Below are 15,176 nucleotides of genomic sequence, written 5' to 3'. Positions count from 1 at the left end.
GCAAAGCTGAGAGTCTACTGCAGCCATAGGAAGTCTCATCATTCTATATCGATTTTTTTTTTTTTTTTAACTCGAACACAATTTGAAGATGTGATACAAAACCACTTTGTGTTCTTCACAGTGGGATAGAGACGTCAATGAATGAGAGCAGTGCACCGATTGTCCGATTTTCCGACCACTAGTTTTATACCAAAGTATTACAGTAATTAGGCAGCTAAAATCTCATAGCATATCAATATTGTCATTTTTCATGAATTGGTTGTTCATAGCGAATGAAATTTGAAAATAAAATCTAAAATGTTTATTTTGTCATACTATTTCCTATAGCAGTGCGTGCTAGTGCAAGAATTAATACAAATAATAAATACCCCAAAAAAGCAACAAAACCGCTTTCTAACAGTGTATAGGTACTGTTCATGGCCCTCTCATGAAGATATGTTTTATACAGCCATCCACTACACATTAACATTCAACAGGTTAACTAGCATAAGTTCATCATAATTGACGGTGTTTAATCTGCTTATAAACTCTGCATGCTTTTCCACATCGTGGTGGTTGTACAACATGCACACCATCCATCGCGTGACTCCAAGTGTACTTCGAAATGATGGTTATTATATCAATATTTGCGCTTAAATGCGTTTCCACTACAATTGTCGCATAATCTATTTCACAGACCCCAAAAATGATCCATCCTTGTGGAGGTTATTTTGTTTTGTCGACATTGGGAAATTTTAGTCAAATTTGCCGTTTCCATCAGGCCTTTCGTGAGTTTKTTTTATRCGTCAGGTAATTCATCCCCATGAAGTTGGATGGAAACCTGGTTATATATAGAGAGAGAAAGATGGCGATGTCATCAATAGCCATTATTTTTTAAATTATTTTTTTAACTTAAAATTTACCTGGAAATTAAGTCAACTTAAGCAGYAAAGCAAAAAAAAAAAGATACAACAATAATGATGCATCATATTAATTTTACAGCAATATCAGTAAAACAAAGTATGGTTTAAGATCAGTTTCAGTCATCAAGGAATTCTGTGAAGGATGCTAGTTTATCTAACACAATTGTACACTGTTGGGTGTTAATGTTAAAAAGTAGCATATATGCACAGCAATGTTCAGTTTATTTTAAAGATTTTCTTGTCACACGAAATGCATACTCACTCAAAATACATTTCTCCCAGAGCCGCAGATAACCTATTTAGGCCTCTACATGGAAGTGAAATGATACGACCACAATGTCAAAAATATAGAAATTAGGAACTTCATTCCAATCTTAAACTTCAGGGCTCACTAACTAATCTCTTAATACTCATTCTATTTTTGAATTGCATGTTGTTGGAGTTGCCAGAGGTAGTCGTTGGCGAAGTTCATAATCTGAGTCATGGCGTTCAGTATCAGGATYTCCATGTCGTTATCCAGCATCCCCTCCTCGTGGTAGTTCTTCACCGGCAAGATGAAGTTCATGGGAAGGCCTAGCTCATTACTGCAGAGCTCCATCTGAAAAACGTTGGAGACAAAAAGGGCAGGATCAATTTGATGATCATTGAATCATGTCAGCACACCCAAGATATAATGGCTGACTACATCGCAGACATTGCATTGCGTCAACCAATGGTTGCGTGCCACATCATCATGTCAAGGCTTTGGGTAACTGGTGAAAAGGAGTCAGGCGCAGGAGAGTTGAGATGCGTGGACAAGGTATTAAATACACGAAAAAACACCAGTATAGAAACAATACAACGGTGCGTGAAATATACCGGTACCACGAATAAACGGGCGTAAATACAAAACCCGGCAACAAAATACCAGCCGTCAGATACAGCCATCAACATAGAACAAACACGCACACAAACATGGGGGAAACCAGAGGGTTAAATAATAAACATGTAATGGGGGAATTGAAACCAGGTGTGTAAACACCAAAGACAAAACAAATGGAAAATGAAAAGTGGATCGGTGATGGCTAGAAGGCTGGTAACGTCGACCGCCTATCGCCGCTCGGACAAGGAGAGGGACTGACTCCGGCGGAAGTCGTGACACATCAACTGTGCAGTTGGGCATCAGATTGCCTCATCATATTATGTGGTTAGCTGACATGTTAAAACACTTGTCCAGGCAATGTGAAATTTGATCAGGTCTGAGGTCATGTGATTTACCTTTCTTTTGATTGCTTGCTGTAGAAGATTCTCTTCACATCCGTGTCACCAGTCACAAAGCCTTGTCTGGCATGGTCATGACAACAACTTGAGGGATTCTGCCATAGAAATGAATATTTTAATGAATAGAAGGACTAGCATAAGTAACACTGTATCATGTAATAGTGAAAAGTCAAGAGCTAGAGCTGAAAGTGACAACTATCGCCAGCCATAGTTGTAGTTACCATTGAGAAACAGAGTTTAAAGACGAGTACTTACTACAGTCTCTGCTTTCTCCTGAATGTCCTCATCTTGTCTATGTACCTCCTCTTGACATGAGAGATGATTGTCCGCTGACACAATACTCACCAGGCAGTGAGTTTTGTCACTTAAGCTTGGATTCTGAATGAATTCCTTTTTGGTCCAAATATGGTGGAAGAATGAACATGGCCAAATAAAATATCGATTTTTAGTTGTGTGGTGTGTGTCGTGCGTGTGTGTGTGTGACTTTTGCATTACCTCATAGCCCTCTGGTAGATGGCCTTCAGAGCATTGATGAGTCATCAGGGTGAACCACTTTTTTTGTGTTTCACCCATGACATCATTGAATGCAAAGGAAGACGTTTTCTCCTGAACGGCCTTGAATGTAGTGTGTTCATACTGAAAATACTTTTTTATGATTAACATGTATCTTTTTTTCATAGAAAAGATAAATACCTACACACATGAAACATACCAAACTGAGACAGAGATCAACAAATATATACACTGAGTGTACAAAACATTAGGAACACCTGATCTTTCACCTGAACTCTACCTACAGTACATGTACATAATACCTCGACTAAACTGGTGCCCCAACATTGACTCTGTATTGGTACCCCTTATTAGCCTCATATTATTTTACGTTCTCTTTAATTATTTGTTAATTTATTTGTAATTTTTTCACTTATCTATTTTTTTCCTTACACTTATTTTTTTAACTGCTTGTTGGTTAAGGCTTGTAAGTAGCATTTCACTGTAAGGTGAATCAACACCTGTTGTATTCTGCATGTGACAAATCAATTGATTGATCTTTCCATGACAGACTGACCAGGTGAAACTATGATCCCTTGTTGATGTCACTTGTTAAATCACTCAATCAGTGTAATGAAGGGGAGGAGACAGGTTGAAGTTATTTTAAGCCTTGACAATTGAGACATGGTATGTGTATGTGTGCCTTCAAAGGGTGAATGGCAAGACAAAATATTTAAGTGCCTTGAACACGGTTCTGGTAGAGGTCCAGGCGCACAGGTTGGTTTCAAAACTGCAACGCTGCTGGGTTTTTCACGCTCAACAATTTCCGTGTGTATCAAGAATGGTCCTACCCAAAGGACATCCAGCCATCTTAACACATTGTGGAAGCATTGAGTCAAATGGGCCAGCTCCTGTGCAACTGTTCGACACCTTTAGGAAAATACCCTTGACGAATGAAGGTGTTTTTGAGGGCAAAAGGGGGTCACCTCAATAGTAGAAAAGTCTGTGGTTACTTGTGTGTGTGTTTGTGTATACAGACCAGTCAAAGTTTGGACACACCTATCATCATCAAGAGTTTCTTTTTCTTTATTATTTTCTACATTGTAAATAATAGTAGATCAAACTTGATAATATAAAATAACACATGGATCATGTAGTAACCAAAAAAAGTGTTCAACAAATCAAATATTTTATATATTGAGATTCTTCAAAGTAGCTACCCTTTGCCTATATGACAGCTTTGCACACGCTTGGCATTCTCTACACCAGCTTCACATGGAATGCTTTTCCAACACTCTTGAAGGAGTTCCACTATGCTGAGCTTTTCCTTTCACTCTGTGGTCTAACTCATTCAAACCATCTCAATTGGGTTGAGGCTGGTTGATTTGGAGGCCAGGTCATTCTGATGCAGCAGTCATATCCTCGTCTTGGTGCAGTAGTCCTTACACAGCATGGAGGTGTGTTTTGGGTCATTGTCCTGTTGAAAACAATATATAGTCACTAAGCGCAAACCAATGGGATGGCAGTGTGCAGCAATTGTGTACGCATGCTGGTTAAGTGTGCCTTGATTCTAAATGATACAGCAAAGCAACAAACCACACCTCTCCTCCATGCTTCACGGTTGAAACGACACATGTGGTAATCATCGTTCACCTATCGCGTCTCACAAAGACACGGCGGTTGGAACAAAAGATCTAAAATTGACCAAATACAGATTTCCACCGTTCTATGTCCATTGCTCCTGTTTCTTGGTCAAACAAGTCCCTTCTTGGTGTCCTTTAGTAGTGGTTTCTTTGCCACAATTCGACCATGAAGCCTGATTCACGCAGTCTCCTCTGAACGTTGATGTTGAGATGTGTCTGTTACTTGGATTTTGTGAAGCATTTATTTGGGCTGAATCTGAGGCAGTTAACTCAAATGAAGCAAGTAATTCTGATTTCCTTTTCTGTGGCGTCCTCATGAGAGCCAGTTTTATCATAGCACTTGTAGTTTTTGCGACTGACTGTGAAGAAACTTTCAAATTCTTGAAATTTCTGGATTGACTGACTTCATGTTTAAAGTAATGATGGACTGTCGTTTCTGTTTGCTTATTTGAGCTGTTCTTGCCATAATATGAACTTGGTCTTTTACCAAATAAGGCTATCATTTGAATATACCCACCTTGTCACACCCAATTGATTAGCTCAAACGCATTAAGAAGGAAATAATTCTAACCATTAACTTTAACAAGGACACCTGTTAATTGAATGCATTCCAGGTGACTACCTCATGAAGCTGGTTGAGAGTATGCTGTCATCAAAGATAGGGTGACTACTTTGAAGAATCTCAAATATAAAATTTTATTATGAACACTTTTTGGTTACTACATGATTCCATGTGTTATTTCTATATTTTGATGTCTTCACCATTATTCTAAAATGTAAAATAATAAAATATAAAGAAACCTTGAATGATAGTGTTATCCAAATTTTGAACTGGTACTATAAGTTCAGACCCTTTACTCAGACCCTTTCTATAAATTGATTTAGAGCACAATACCCCGAAATGTGCATAAAGTAAAAATGCACCAACGTTTCAGTTTTTACCAAAGATATATAAGCAGTAGAATAAATATTATAAACTGGGTGGTTCGAGCTTGAATGCTGATTGGTGACAGCCGTGTATATCAGACCGTATACCATGGGTTATGACAAAAATATATTTTTACTGTTCTAATTATGTTGGTAACCAGTTTATAATAGAATACACACTCAGGGTTGTGATATATGACCAATATACCACGGCTAAGGGCTGCTCCAGGCATCCGTGATGCGTCGTGCTAAGAACAGCACTTAGCCGTGGTATATTGGCATATACCACACCTCCTTGGCCTTATTGCTTAAATATAACATTTCTACTGTGTACATTTCTACTTTGTATTCTACTGTGTAGTTACATGCTTTGCATTATCTAGTCTTGATTATGTGATGTAATTCAACTCATTTATATTTTCTTTATAGACAGATTTGTGTGCTTTCATTGTCTTGTCCCTTTTCTTTATGCACCTTTCACATAAAAATATGTAAATTATTACATTTGTGCATCTGAGTCTCCATTTTTGTTTTTTTATTGAAGTTTCCAACAGTCTGAGTGTATTTATTTTTTCCATGGTCCTACTTTTGCAAACCTACACCCTGTAATTGACTACGTTTTGCAGTTAAATTAGCAGGCAGACAACCTCTCTTTGTTTCTGTATCCTCTTCAAGTCTCTGCCTGTTTGTAGCTCATGAAATACTGTTTTAATGTACCAGATATTTAGGTAGCATATCCCATGCCTGCATTGTGTCTGTGTTAATGTATTAGGCACTGCAGCTTACTGTCATGGTGAAGCTTGTGCCATGGTAGAAGCTACCAGGGCACTACTTGTATCCGATTTTGGAAGACATTGTTGACTGAGTTGATAGCTGGACTTTCCTGCACCGACTGGTCCAAATGCAGGCATCTGAGCTGACCCACGTCAGGATCACTCAGTTTAAAGTTCCTCAGTTCACCACCATGTGGTCTCTCTCTCCTTTACTGTGAGAGACAATGAAGAGTACCTGTATTTTTTATGTTACCTGGCCACTGTTTCCAAATGCTAACCTTTAGCATTTGTGGCACAGATTCAATGAAATCAATGGTACCGATTGTTTTTGCATGATTCATGTCCTAATCATCCTAAAGTATTTCAATTGATTGTGTAGCTCAATTAAGTTACTTATAGGTGAATGACATGAAGCGTGGAAAATGCTAATTTCGGTACCATTAACTTGCCATGGATTTTGTGCCACAAATGCTCAAACATTTAGCATTTGAAACAAGAGGCCATAGACGCGTATAATTATGTACAGGGATATTGTATCAAGATAACACCAGGACTAATTTAAGATGGTGGGAAAACTGATATCAGCAATTTAGTATAGCACACCATTACACAACCTTATGTAGATTTATTATAACCTAAACGTTTGTTTTACTTTCTCTTTCATCCTCCATATTGGTCAGTCAGTACAGTACTTACCTCCAACATGTTTTCCTCCATTGTTGGTCAAATTCTGTGTGAACACATGGAACACATTTTGATTAAATTAGTTCATTATTGTTTTCCACATTCCAACACCCCCCATCTCTTATTTTCAAAAGAATTTGAAGATTGAGTACAATGACACATAATTAATGAGAGTAGGCAGGGTATGATACAGGGTATGTACTATATATGTAATGCCTTGGGGCTGTGGTCAATGCATGCACTAAAACGGTGTAAGCAGGTTCCCAGAACAAGTCAAAAGAATTGGGACCGATGCACTGTGCTTGAACAGAATTTGCACTCACACCTTATATTAACTATCAGGGGTTGACTGTATTTTACAGATATGTCATCTCTCTCTTACCCTTCTTTGGTGGGGTTGGTGGTGGTGGTGGTGGCGTTGATTCTTCTCCACCCATGTTTGCTTTTCTGAGAGGGAATGTAACAGGGTTGGGGTCAATTCCAATTTAATTAGAAATTCCAATACAATTATTGAATTCACTGATGGAAGGGGAGAATTTATATTGAATTCAATTTCAACAATCTTTCAAGTTATTGAATTAGAATTAGACTGCATGCACTTTRTTTATTGGAATTTAATCGGAATTGTAAAACATTTAATCTGGAATTGAATTAAATTGGAATTCAGTATTATTACYTTTCCCAGTTAATGCAATGTATAAAACATTGACTGCAGGATTTGTATTTCTATAGTTCCAGTATAGTTAGGCTGTCTGAACAGTCACATGATCAATCTGAAAGCCTGAGGGAATTGAATTTTAATTTGTGGAATTGTTGTGACCTAATATTGATTTGGGAATTGATTTCTTGGAATTTACCTAACATTGGAATGGAGAGGAATTGAGTTATCTAAATTCAAAGACTGACATGGAATTATAATTGAATTAAATCGAAATTATAGATATAAATAAATTATTTCTAAATTAATTTGTGGAATTTGAGGCCCAGTGCAGTCAAAAATGTGATTTTCCTGTGTTTTATATATACAAACACACTTTGAGGTTGGAATACTGTGAAATTGATGATAATGTCCTTTTAGTGTAAGAGCTGTTTTAAAAGACCGCTTGAAACTTCAGCCTGTTTTGGTGGGATGGAGTGTTGGCCTCCCTGGTGACATCCCCAGGTGGTAAATTAGTTAGTAGACCAATAAGAAAGAGCGTTCCAAACCTCTCTGCCAATAACAYATAGTTTTCACCTCCCCACTCAGACCACTGCCAGACAGTCCTATCAACATTTTTGCTTGAGAAATTGCTCTCTGCTAAGAAGCTATTTGTGTTAGTTTTTAACCATTTTAATTGAAAACAATCACAGAAAGGTACTTAATTGTTAGCKWAAAATTATTTGATAGTGAAATAAAACCGTCTGCATTGGACCTTTTAACTCAARCCTGGAACAAAAAAATACTATTTGGGTTGAATAGTATGTCATGTCTGCACTGCAGCTATTAGGGCTGGGTGGATACCAGTATTACAATATTTTTTCCATGGCAAAAATGAAAATACGAAGCAGACCTTTGGTCCTTTAAATACCTGCTGTATGTAAGATAGTGTGCTATAGCTTGAAAAATAAATACATGTGACTCTGAATGGCAACATAATGATGTTTGTTTCCAACATTAGGGRTGTTTTCCTAAAGAAGTTTAATCCYCTTCATGTTTTGTTTCCTTGCCACGATACTAAGGAATATTGTGATATTGGTATCGTCACGGCCCTAGTAGCTACACTACATGGCCAGATGTATGTGGACACCCCTTCAAATTAGTGGATTCAGCTATTTCAGCCATACCCGTTGCTGACAGGTGTATAAAATTCAGCACACAGCCATGCAATCTCCATAGACAAACATTGGCAGTAGAATGGCCCATACTGAAGAGATCAGTGACTTTCAATGTGGCACCATCATAGGATCCCCCCTTTCCAACAAGTCAGTTCGTAACATTTCTGCCCTGTAGAGCTGCCCTGGGCAACTGTGTGTGCTGTTATTGGGAAGTGGAAATGTCTAGGAGCAACAATGGCTCAGCGGCAAAGTGGTAGCCCACACACGCTCACAGAACAGGAACACGAGTGCTGAAGCGTGTAAAAATCCTCTGTCCTCAGTTGCAACGCTCACTACCGAGTCCCAGACTGCCTCTGGAAGCAACATCAGCACAAAGACTGTTTGTCGGGACCTTCATTAAATGGTTTTCCATGGCCGAGCAGCCGCGCACAAGCCTTAGATCACCATGTGCAATGCCAAGCGTTGGCTGGAGCAGTGGAAACACATTCTCTGGAGTGATAAATCACCCTTCACCATCTAGCAGTCCGACGGACGAATCTGGGTTTGGCGGATGCCAGGAGAACGCTACTTGCCCCAATGCATAGTGCCAACTGTAAAGTTTGGTGAGGGAGGAATAATGGTCTGAGGCTGTTTTTTATGGTTCGGGCTAGGCCCTTTAGTTCCAATGAAGGGAAATCTTAACGCTACAGCATAAAATGACATTTTAGACGATTCTGTGCTTCCAGCTTTGTGGCAACAGTTTGAGGAAGGCCCTTTCCTGTTTCAGAATGACAATGCCCCCATGCACAAAGCGAGGCCCATACAGAAATGGGTTATCGAGATCGGTGTAGAAGAACTTGACTTTGCCTGCACAGAGCCCTGACCTCAACCCCATCGAACACCTTTGGGATGAATTGGAACGCCAACGGTGAGCCAGTCCTAATCGCCCAACATCAGCGCCCGACCTCACTAATACTCTTGTGGCTGAATTGAAGCAAGTCCCTGCAGCAATGTTTTAACATCTAGTGGAAAATCTTCCCAGAAAAGTGGAGACTGTTAAAGCAGCAAATGGGTAAGCCATATTAATGCCCATGATTTTGGAATGAAATGTTTGACAAGTAGGTGTCCACGTACTCAAGGATCGGAAACTGTTGCAAATTATGTTAAATGCAGTAATACAATCAGTACATGTACAACATAAGTGGAACTATCATTTAACTGCACTCAAATTTTGTAACTTTTTTTGCAGATCTACAATGAGAAAAGAAGGCAGTTCAGCCTGGTAAAGAATTCTCCTTATGAGATGGTGGAGAAGGTAGCTTTAGACATCGWGAAGCTACTGGCCAAGAAACGCAAAGCACTTGATGTAAGTCAGCAATTTTACTTTATTTATTTCACAAAAAATCACTACATTTAGTGTCAGTTTGACAGACACAGATTTAGCTCGGTCCTGGGCTAAAAGCAAGTTCAGTAGTGAATCTCCATTGAAAATGCTTCTTAATCCAGGATTCCCTACTGGATATTTCACACAAAATGTACACATTGCGTTCGCAATACTAACATATTCCATGGCATATGAAATTACTTGATAGCCTGTTTCCAATAAAACATTTATCTATATTGAACAAAAATATAAATGCAACATGCAACAATTTCTAAGATTTTACTGAGTTACAGTTCATATAAGGAAATCAGTCATTTGAAATACATTTATTAGGGCCTAATCTATGTATTTTACATGACTGGGCAGGGGCACTGGGGAGCCAGGCCCAGCCAATCAGTTTTTCCACACAAAAGTGCTTTATTACAGACAGAAATACTCCTCAGTTTCATCAGCTGTCAGGGTGGCTGGTCTCAGACTCAGACAATCCCGCAGGTGAAGAAGCCGGATGTGGATGTCCTGGGCTGGCGTGGTAACACCTGTTCTGTGGTTGTGAGGCCGGTTGGACGCACTGCCAAATTCTCTAAAATGACGTTGGAGGCGACTTATGGTAGAGAAATTAACATTCAGTCCTCTGGCAACAGCTCTGGTGGACATTCCTGCAGTCAGCATGCCAATTGCACGCTCCCTCAACTTCATATTTTAGAGTGGCATTATTTGTCCCCAGCACAAGGTGCACCTGTGTAATGATCATGCTGTTTAATCTGCTTTTTGATATGCCACACCTGACAGGTGGATGGATTATCTTGGCCAAGGAGAAATGCTCACTAACTAGAATGTAAACAAATTTGTGCACAACATTTGAGAGAAATAAGCTTTTTGTGCGTATGGAACATTTCTGTGATCTTTTATTTCAGCTCATGAAACATGGGACCAACACTTTACATGTTGAGTTTATATTTTTGTTCAGTATATTTAGTAACAAAAAATGCACCCCAAACCAGCTTTCAGGTGTTTGTGAAAGCAAAGACAGGTGGGATGCATTTTTAGCAAGTTACAATTCCATTTGTGTTACAGTAAACATTTATTGTATAGTTTTAATATATGTCCAGGAAACTGCCCCATAATGTAGAAGATGTATAGGAACAATAGAAGACAAGGTTACAGATTTCCTTTCTGCACAAATTATAGACAGCTTCTACAAACATTGCAGTATAGCAATTAGATTTTTCCTTTTGCAATGCAAATATTGTACTGTATATCGATCAGGTCTACCAATTTTTCCTATCAGAAGAATAAGTTGTTTATAAAAGATAATATAAAAAATGAATTAAAAAAATGTGAATAGACTTACCTTGTTGGTACTAGTTCCTCRTGAGGRTGAGATTCTGATATAGTTCTGAAATAAGGATTGCACCAGCACCTATTTATAAAGGCACAACAGAAAGTGAAAMTCAAGTGYGGAGGGCTGTCTAGCTCTCCTATTTCTCTAGCTATTTCCTGTAAATGGGGCCATTATAGTAATAGAGGGACCATAGTTTTACTTTCACTTTTATTTTACAAATAAGAACATCAGGTGGTTATGTGGTTTACACAGAAAGACACTCAGCTCTTATAGTCTTCTAAACCCATTACATTTCTATGAAGTCAGACCATTTATGAACACAATTGTTTATATTTTATCAATGACAAAAAAAGAGATGGTCAGTGCTATGAACTATTAACATAAATATTTACAGTATTATATTATGTGAACTGCTGTCATATAATATGCTTATGTTTCTCACAATACTTGTGTGGTTAATTTGTCCTGAAACTCCCAGTACGTATAGAGTTCATCCAGGCTACTTTAGAAATGGGCTTATGAGGTGAAATAGAACCAGAACCGCCCTTGTCCTCCGTCCTCCGTGAGCACTATGAGGTAAAATAGAGCTAGCAACCAGCATAGCAACCAGTATAGCAAGCTGCATAGCAACAGACGCTTTGGTTCATTGCGTAGGCCGGTCAGGATTTGACAGGTTCTAGCAACGTCCCCAGCAACAYACGCTAACAGCTAATTGACCCAGGGGTGGAAACCATTTGGCAGTGGACACTATTTGACATGGCAGGCCCTGTTATAAATAATGTGAATATCATTTTTTGAAATAWCCCTCCCATTCAAAATAAAGGGCAGGACCTTTTGTTTTCMCTGTTCTCTAACRTGAACCTGCAGASGCTGGCCAGTGAAGCAGAACGTGTCCAGCGAGACCWTCCCTGGCACGACAGCGTCAAGGTAACACTACTGTAACACACCCTACCAGCAGAKTGTCTGCATTTGTAACGTATAAAAGATTCAGCAGGGGGTCATGATACGAAGCACATCCCCTATTGATGTAATGATTATATCAACAGTAAATGTTCACACAACCATCATCATGCACTCCTCAAAGTCATCAGTGACCTCCTCACCMCTGCTGGTACTGGTGCCCTCAACATCCTGATTCTCCTTGATCTTAGTGCCACCTTTGACACTGTGAGACATCATATCCTACTCAGCAGGCTGGAGGGWCTGGGTMTTGAGGGCACTGTAGTCTCCTGGCTACAATCCTACCTCACCAACCGGACCTSCTACATCTCCRTCAATGGCCACATCTCAGARTCYCTGCAGTTWCACTGGGTGTCCCCCAAGGCTCTGTGCTGGGCCTCTTACTRTTRACCATCTACATCCCSRTTTGGTCAGATRCTCKYTCACTTRAACCTTAACTTTCACTGCTARGCTGATGACACCCAGATCTACCMAGGCACCAAATCCCTCCTCAACCCACCTCTGACCCACATTGAATCATGCCTCTGCAATAAAAACCTGGATGCAACAAAACTTCCTCAAGCTCAACAGTGCTAAAACGGAACWCCTCCTCATAGGCARCAAATCCATCCTCACCAAAGATGGCACCCTCACCATTGACGACACCACTGTCTCTTCCTCCCCCCATGCARGRAACCWTGGCACRATRCTGGACTCCACCCTCTCCTTCGACCACCACATCCAGCAGACTGTCAAATCCTTATTCTTTAACCTCTGCAACATTGCCAAAGTCAGGTCTCCTCCCGTCTCGACTACTTTACTCTCAGGCTTCAACTTAAGCTCCCTCCATAAGCTCCAAATGGTTCAGAACTCRGCAGCCRGARTTCTCACRKARACTAAGTCCTGGCACCACATCACCCCTGTCCTCCATGAACTCCACTGTCTCCCTGTCTCCCACTAGATTGAATACAAGATCCTCCTCCTGACCTACAAAGCTCTCCACCACCTTCGCTCCCCCCCTCTTCTCCCCTAGCAACCCACATGCTCACTCTGTTCCACCACAGCAGGCCATCTTGTTGTCACCAAGTCCAAGCTTCAGAGCTTCGGTGATAGGGCTTTTTCAAGGGTTGCTCCATGGCTCTGGGCCTGGTTGCATAAAACACCTTAACGTTAACAGTGCTGCCAACTTTCACGCATTGGGCATGAGACACATGCAATTGACCCTCTTCTCACGCTCACTTGCCACACCTCCTATTTCTCACATATTGAAAAAAGCACTGCTTTTATCCAGTGTATCAATCCGCAACTTTTCAACTGTGACTCTAAATTATTTACAAATTGGAGCCTGATATTCTACATCACAAGCATTGTAACTTCAGCAGCTTCATGATTGCTCATGCTGTAAACACAGTCCAGTTCAAAGTGAACGGCACAGATCAATATATGGCAATTATTTGTATATAGGTCTACTGCATCTCTGATTGGTTATTCCACAGCGCAGGGAGTCAGGAAGCAGGTGCAGAAGGTGAGTTTACCCATCTGGTTGTTACAAGTCCAAAGCTTCAGAGCTTCGGTGATAGGGCTTTTTCAAGGGTTGCTCCATGGCTCTGGGCCTGGTTGCATAAAACACTTAAGTTAACAGTGCTGCCAACTTTCACGCATTGGGCATGAGAACACATGAATTGACCCTCTTCTCACGCTCACTTGCCACACCTCTCTATTTCTCACATATTGAAAAAGCACTGCTTTTATCAGTGTATCATGCGCAACTTTTCAACTGTGACTCAAAATTATTTACAAATTGGAGCCTGATATTCTACATCACAAGCATTGTAACTTCAGCAGCTTCATGATTGCTTCTTCTCTGATCGAGTTCAGTGTGTCAAATCGGAGGGTCTGTGTCCGGGCCTCTGGCAGTCTCTATGGGGTGCCACAGGGTTCAATTCTTGGACCGACTCTCTTCTCTGTTTACATCAATGATGTCGCTCTTGCTGCTGGTGATTCTCTGATACACCTCTACGCAGACGACACTATTCTGTATACTTCTGGCCCTTCTTTTGACACTGTGTTAACAACCCTCCAGGCGAGCTTCAATCCATACAACTCTCCTTCCGTGGCCTCCAACTGCTCTTAAATACAAGTAAAACCAAATGCATGCTCTTCAACCGATCGCTGCCTGCTCCTGCCCGCCTGTCCAACATCACTACTTTGGACGGCTCTGACTTAGAATATGTGGAACCTACAAATACCTAGGTGTCTGGTTAGACTGTAAACTCTCCTTCCAGACTCACATCAAAATCTCCAATCCAAAGTCAAATCTAGAATTGGCTTCCTATTCCGCACAAAGCATCCTTTACTCATGCTGCCAAACATACCCTTGTAAAACTGACCATCCTACCAATCCTCGACTTCGGTGATGTAATTTACAAAATAGCCTCCAAAACCCTACTCAATAAATTGGATGCAGTCTATCACAGTGCCATCCGTTTTGTCACCAAGCCCCATATACTACCCACCACTCGCGCTGTACACTCTCGTTGGCTGGCCCTCGCTTCATACTCGTCGCCAAACCCACTGGTTCCAGGTCATCTACAAGACCGCTGGTAAAGTCCCCCCTTATCTCAGCTCGCTGGTCCATAGCAGCACTACCTGTAGCACGCGCTCCAGCAGGTATATCTCTCTAGTCACCCCCAAACCAATTCTTCCTTTGGACGCCTCTCCTTCCAGTTCTCTGCTGCCAATGACTGGAACGAACTACAAAAATCTCTGAAACTGGAAACACCTATCTCCCTCACTAGCTTTAAGCACCAGCTGTCAGAGCAGCTCATAGATTACTGCACCTGTACGTAACCCATCTACAATTTACCAAACAACTACCTCTTTACCCACTGTATTTATTTATTAATTTATTTTGCTCCTTTGCACCCCATTATTTCTGTCTCTACTTTGCACTTTCTTCCACTGCAAACCAACCATTCCATTGTTTTTTTAAAGTTTTTATTTTACTTGCTGTGTTGTACTCACTTCGCCTCCATG

General features: G+C 40.4%; 1 protein-coding gene and 1 long non-coding RNA gene across 2 annotated transcripts in view; one reads left to right on the top strand and one right to left on the bottom strand.

Annotated features, from left to right (window-relative positions):
- Nucleotides 1-2,626: 2,626 nt before the first annotated feature.
- LOC111978925 (uncharacterized) lies at nt 2,627-11,293 on the bottom strand. Its single transcript, XR_002879251.3, has 5 exons — nt 11,211-11,293; nt 7,064-7,128; nt 6,694-6,727; nt 6,011-6,209; nt 2,627-2,798 (listed from the first exon to the last, which is right to left on the bottom strand). It is a non-coding gene; the product is annotated as an uncharacterized lncRNA (long non-coding RNA).
- The window catches only part of LOC111978924 (voltage-dependent calcium channel subunit alpha-2/delta-2-like), a 22,155-nt gene continuing 16,708 nt past the window's right edge, over nt 9,730-15,176 (top strand). Inside the window, exon 1 of the mRNA XM_024009173.3 lies at nt 9,730-9,841. Within this exon, the coding sequence (XP_023864941.1) occupies nt 9,779-9,841 (63 nt within the window). The 5' untranslated portion in view covers nt 9,730-9,778. The remainder of the gene's footprint in view (nt 9,842-15,176) is intronic.

Source organism: Salvelinus sp. IW2-2015, linkage group LG19, assembly GCF_002910315.2.
Source record: "Salvelinus sp. IW2-2015 linkage group LG19, ASM291031v2, whole genome shotgun sequence".
Classification (NCBI taxonomy): domain Eukaryota; kingdom Metazoa; phylum Chordata; class Actinopteri; order Salmoniformes; family Salmonidae; genus Salvelinus; species Salvelinus sp. IW2-2015.
The sequence above is the reverse complement of the archived record's forward strand: the minus strand, read 5'-3'. Positions and strand labels throughout refer to the sequence as shown.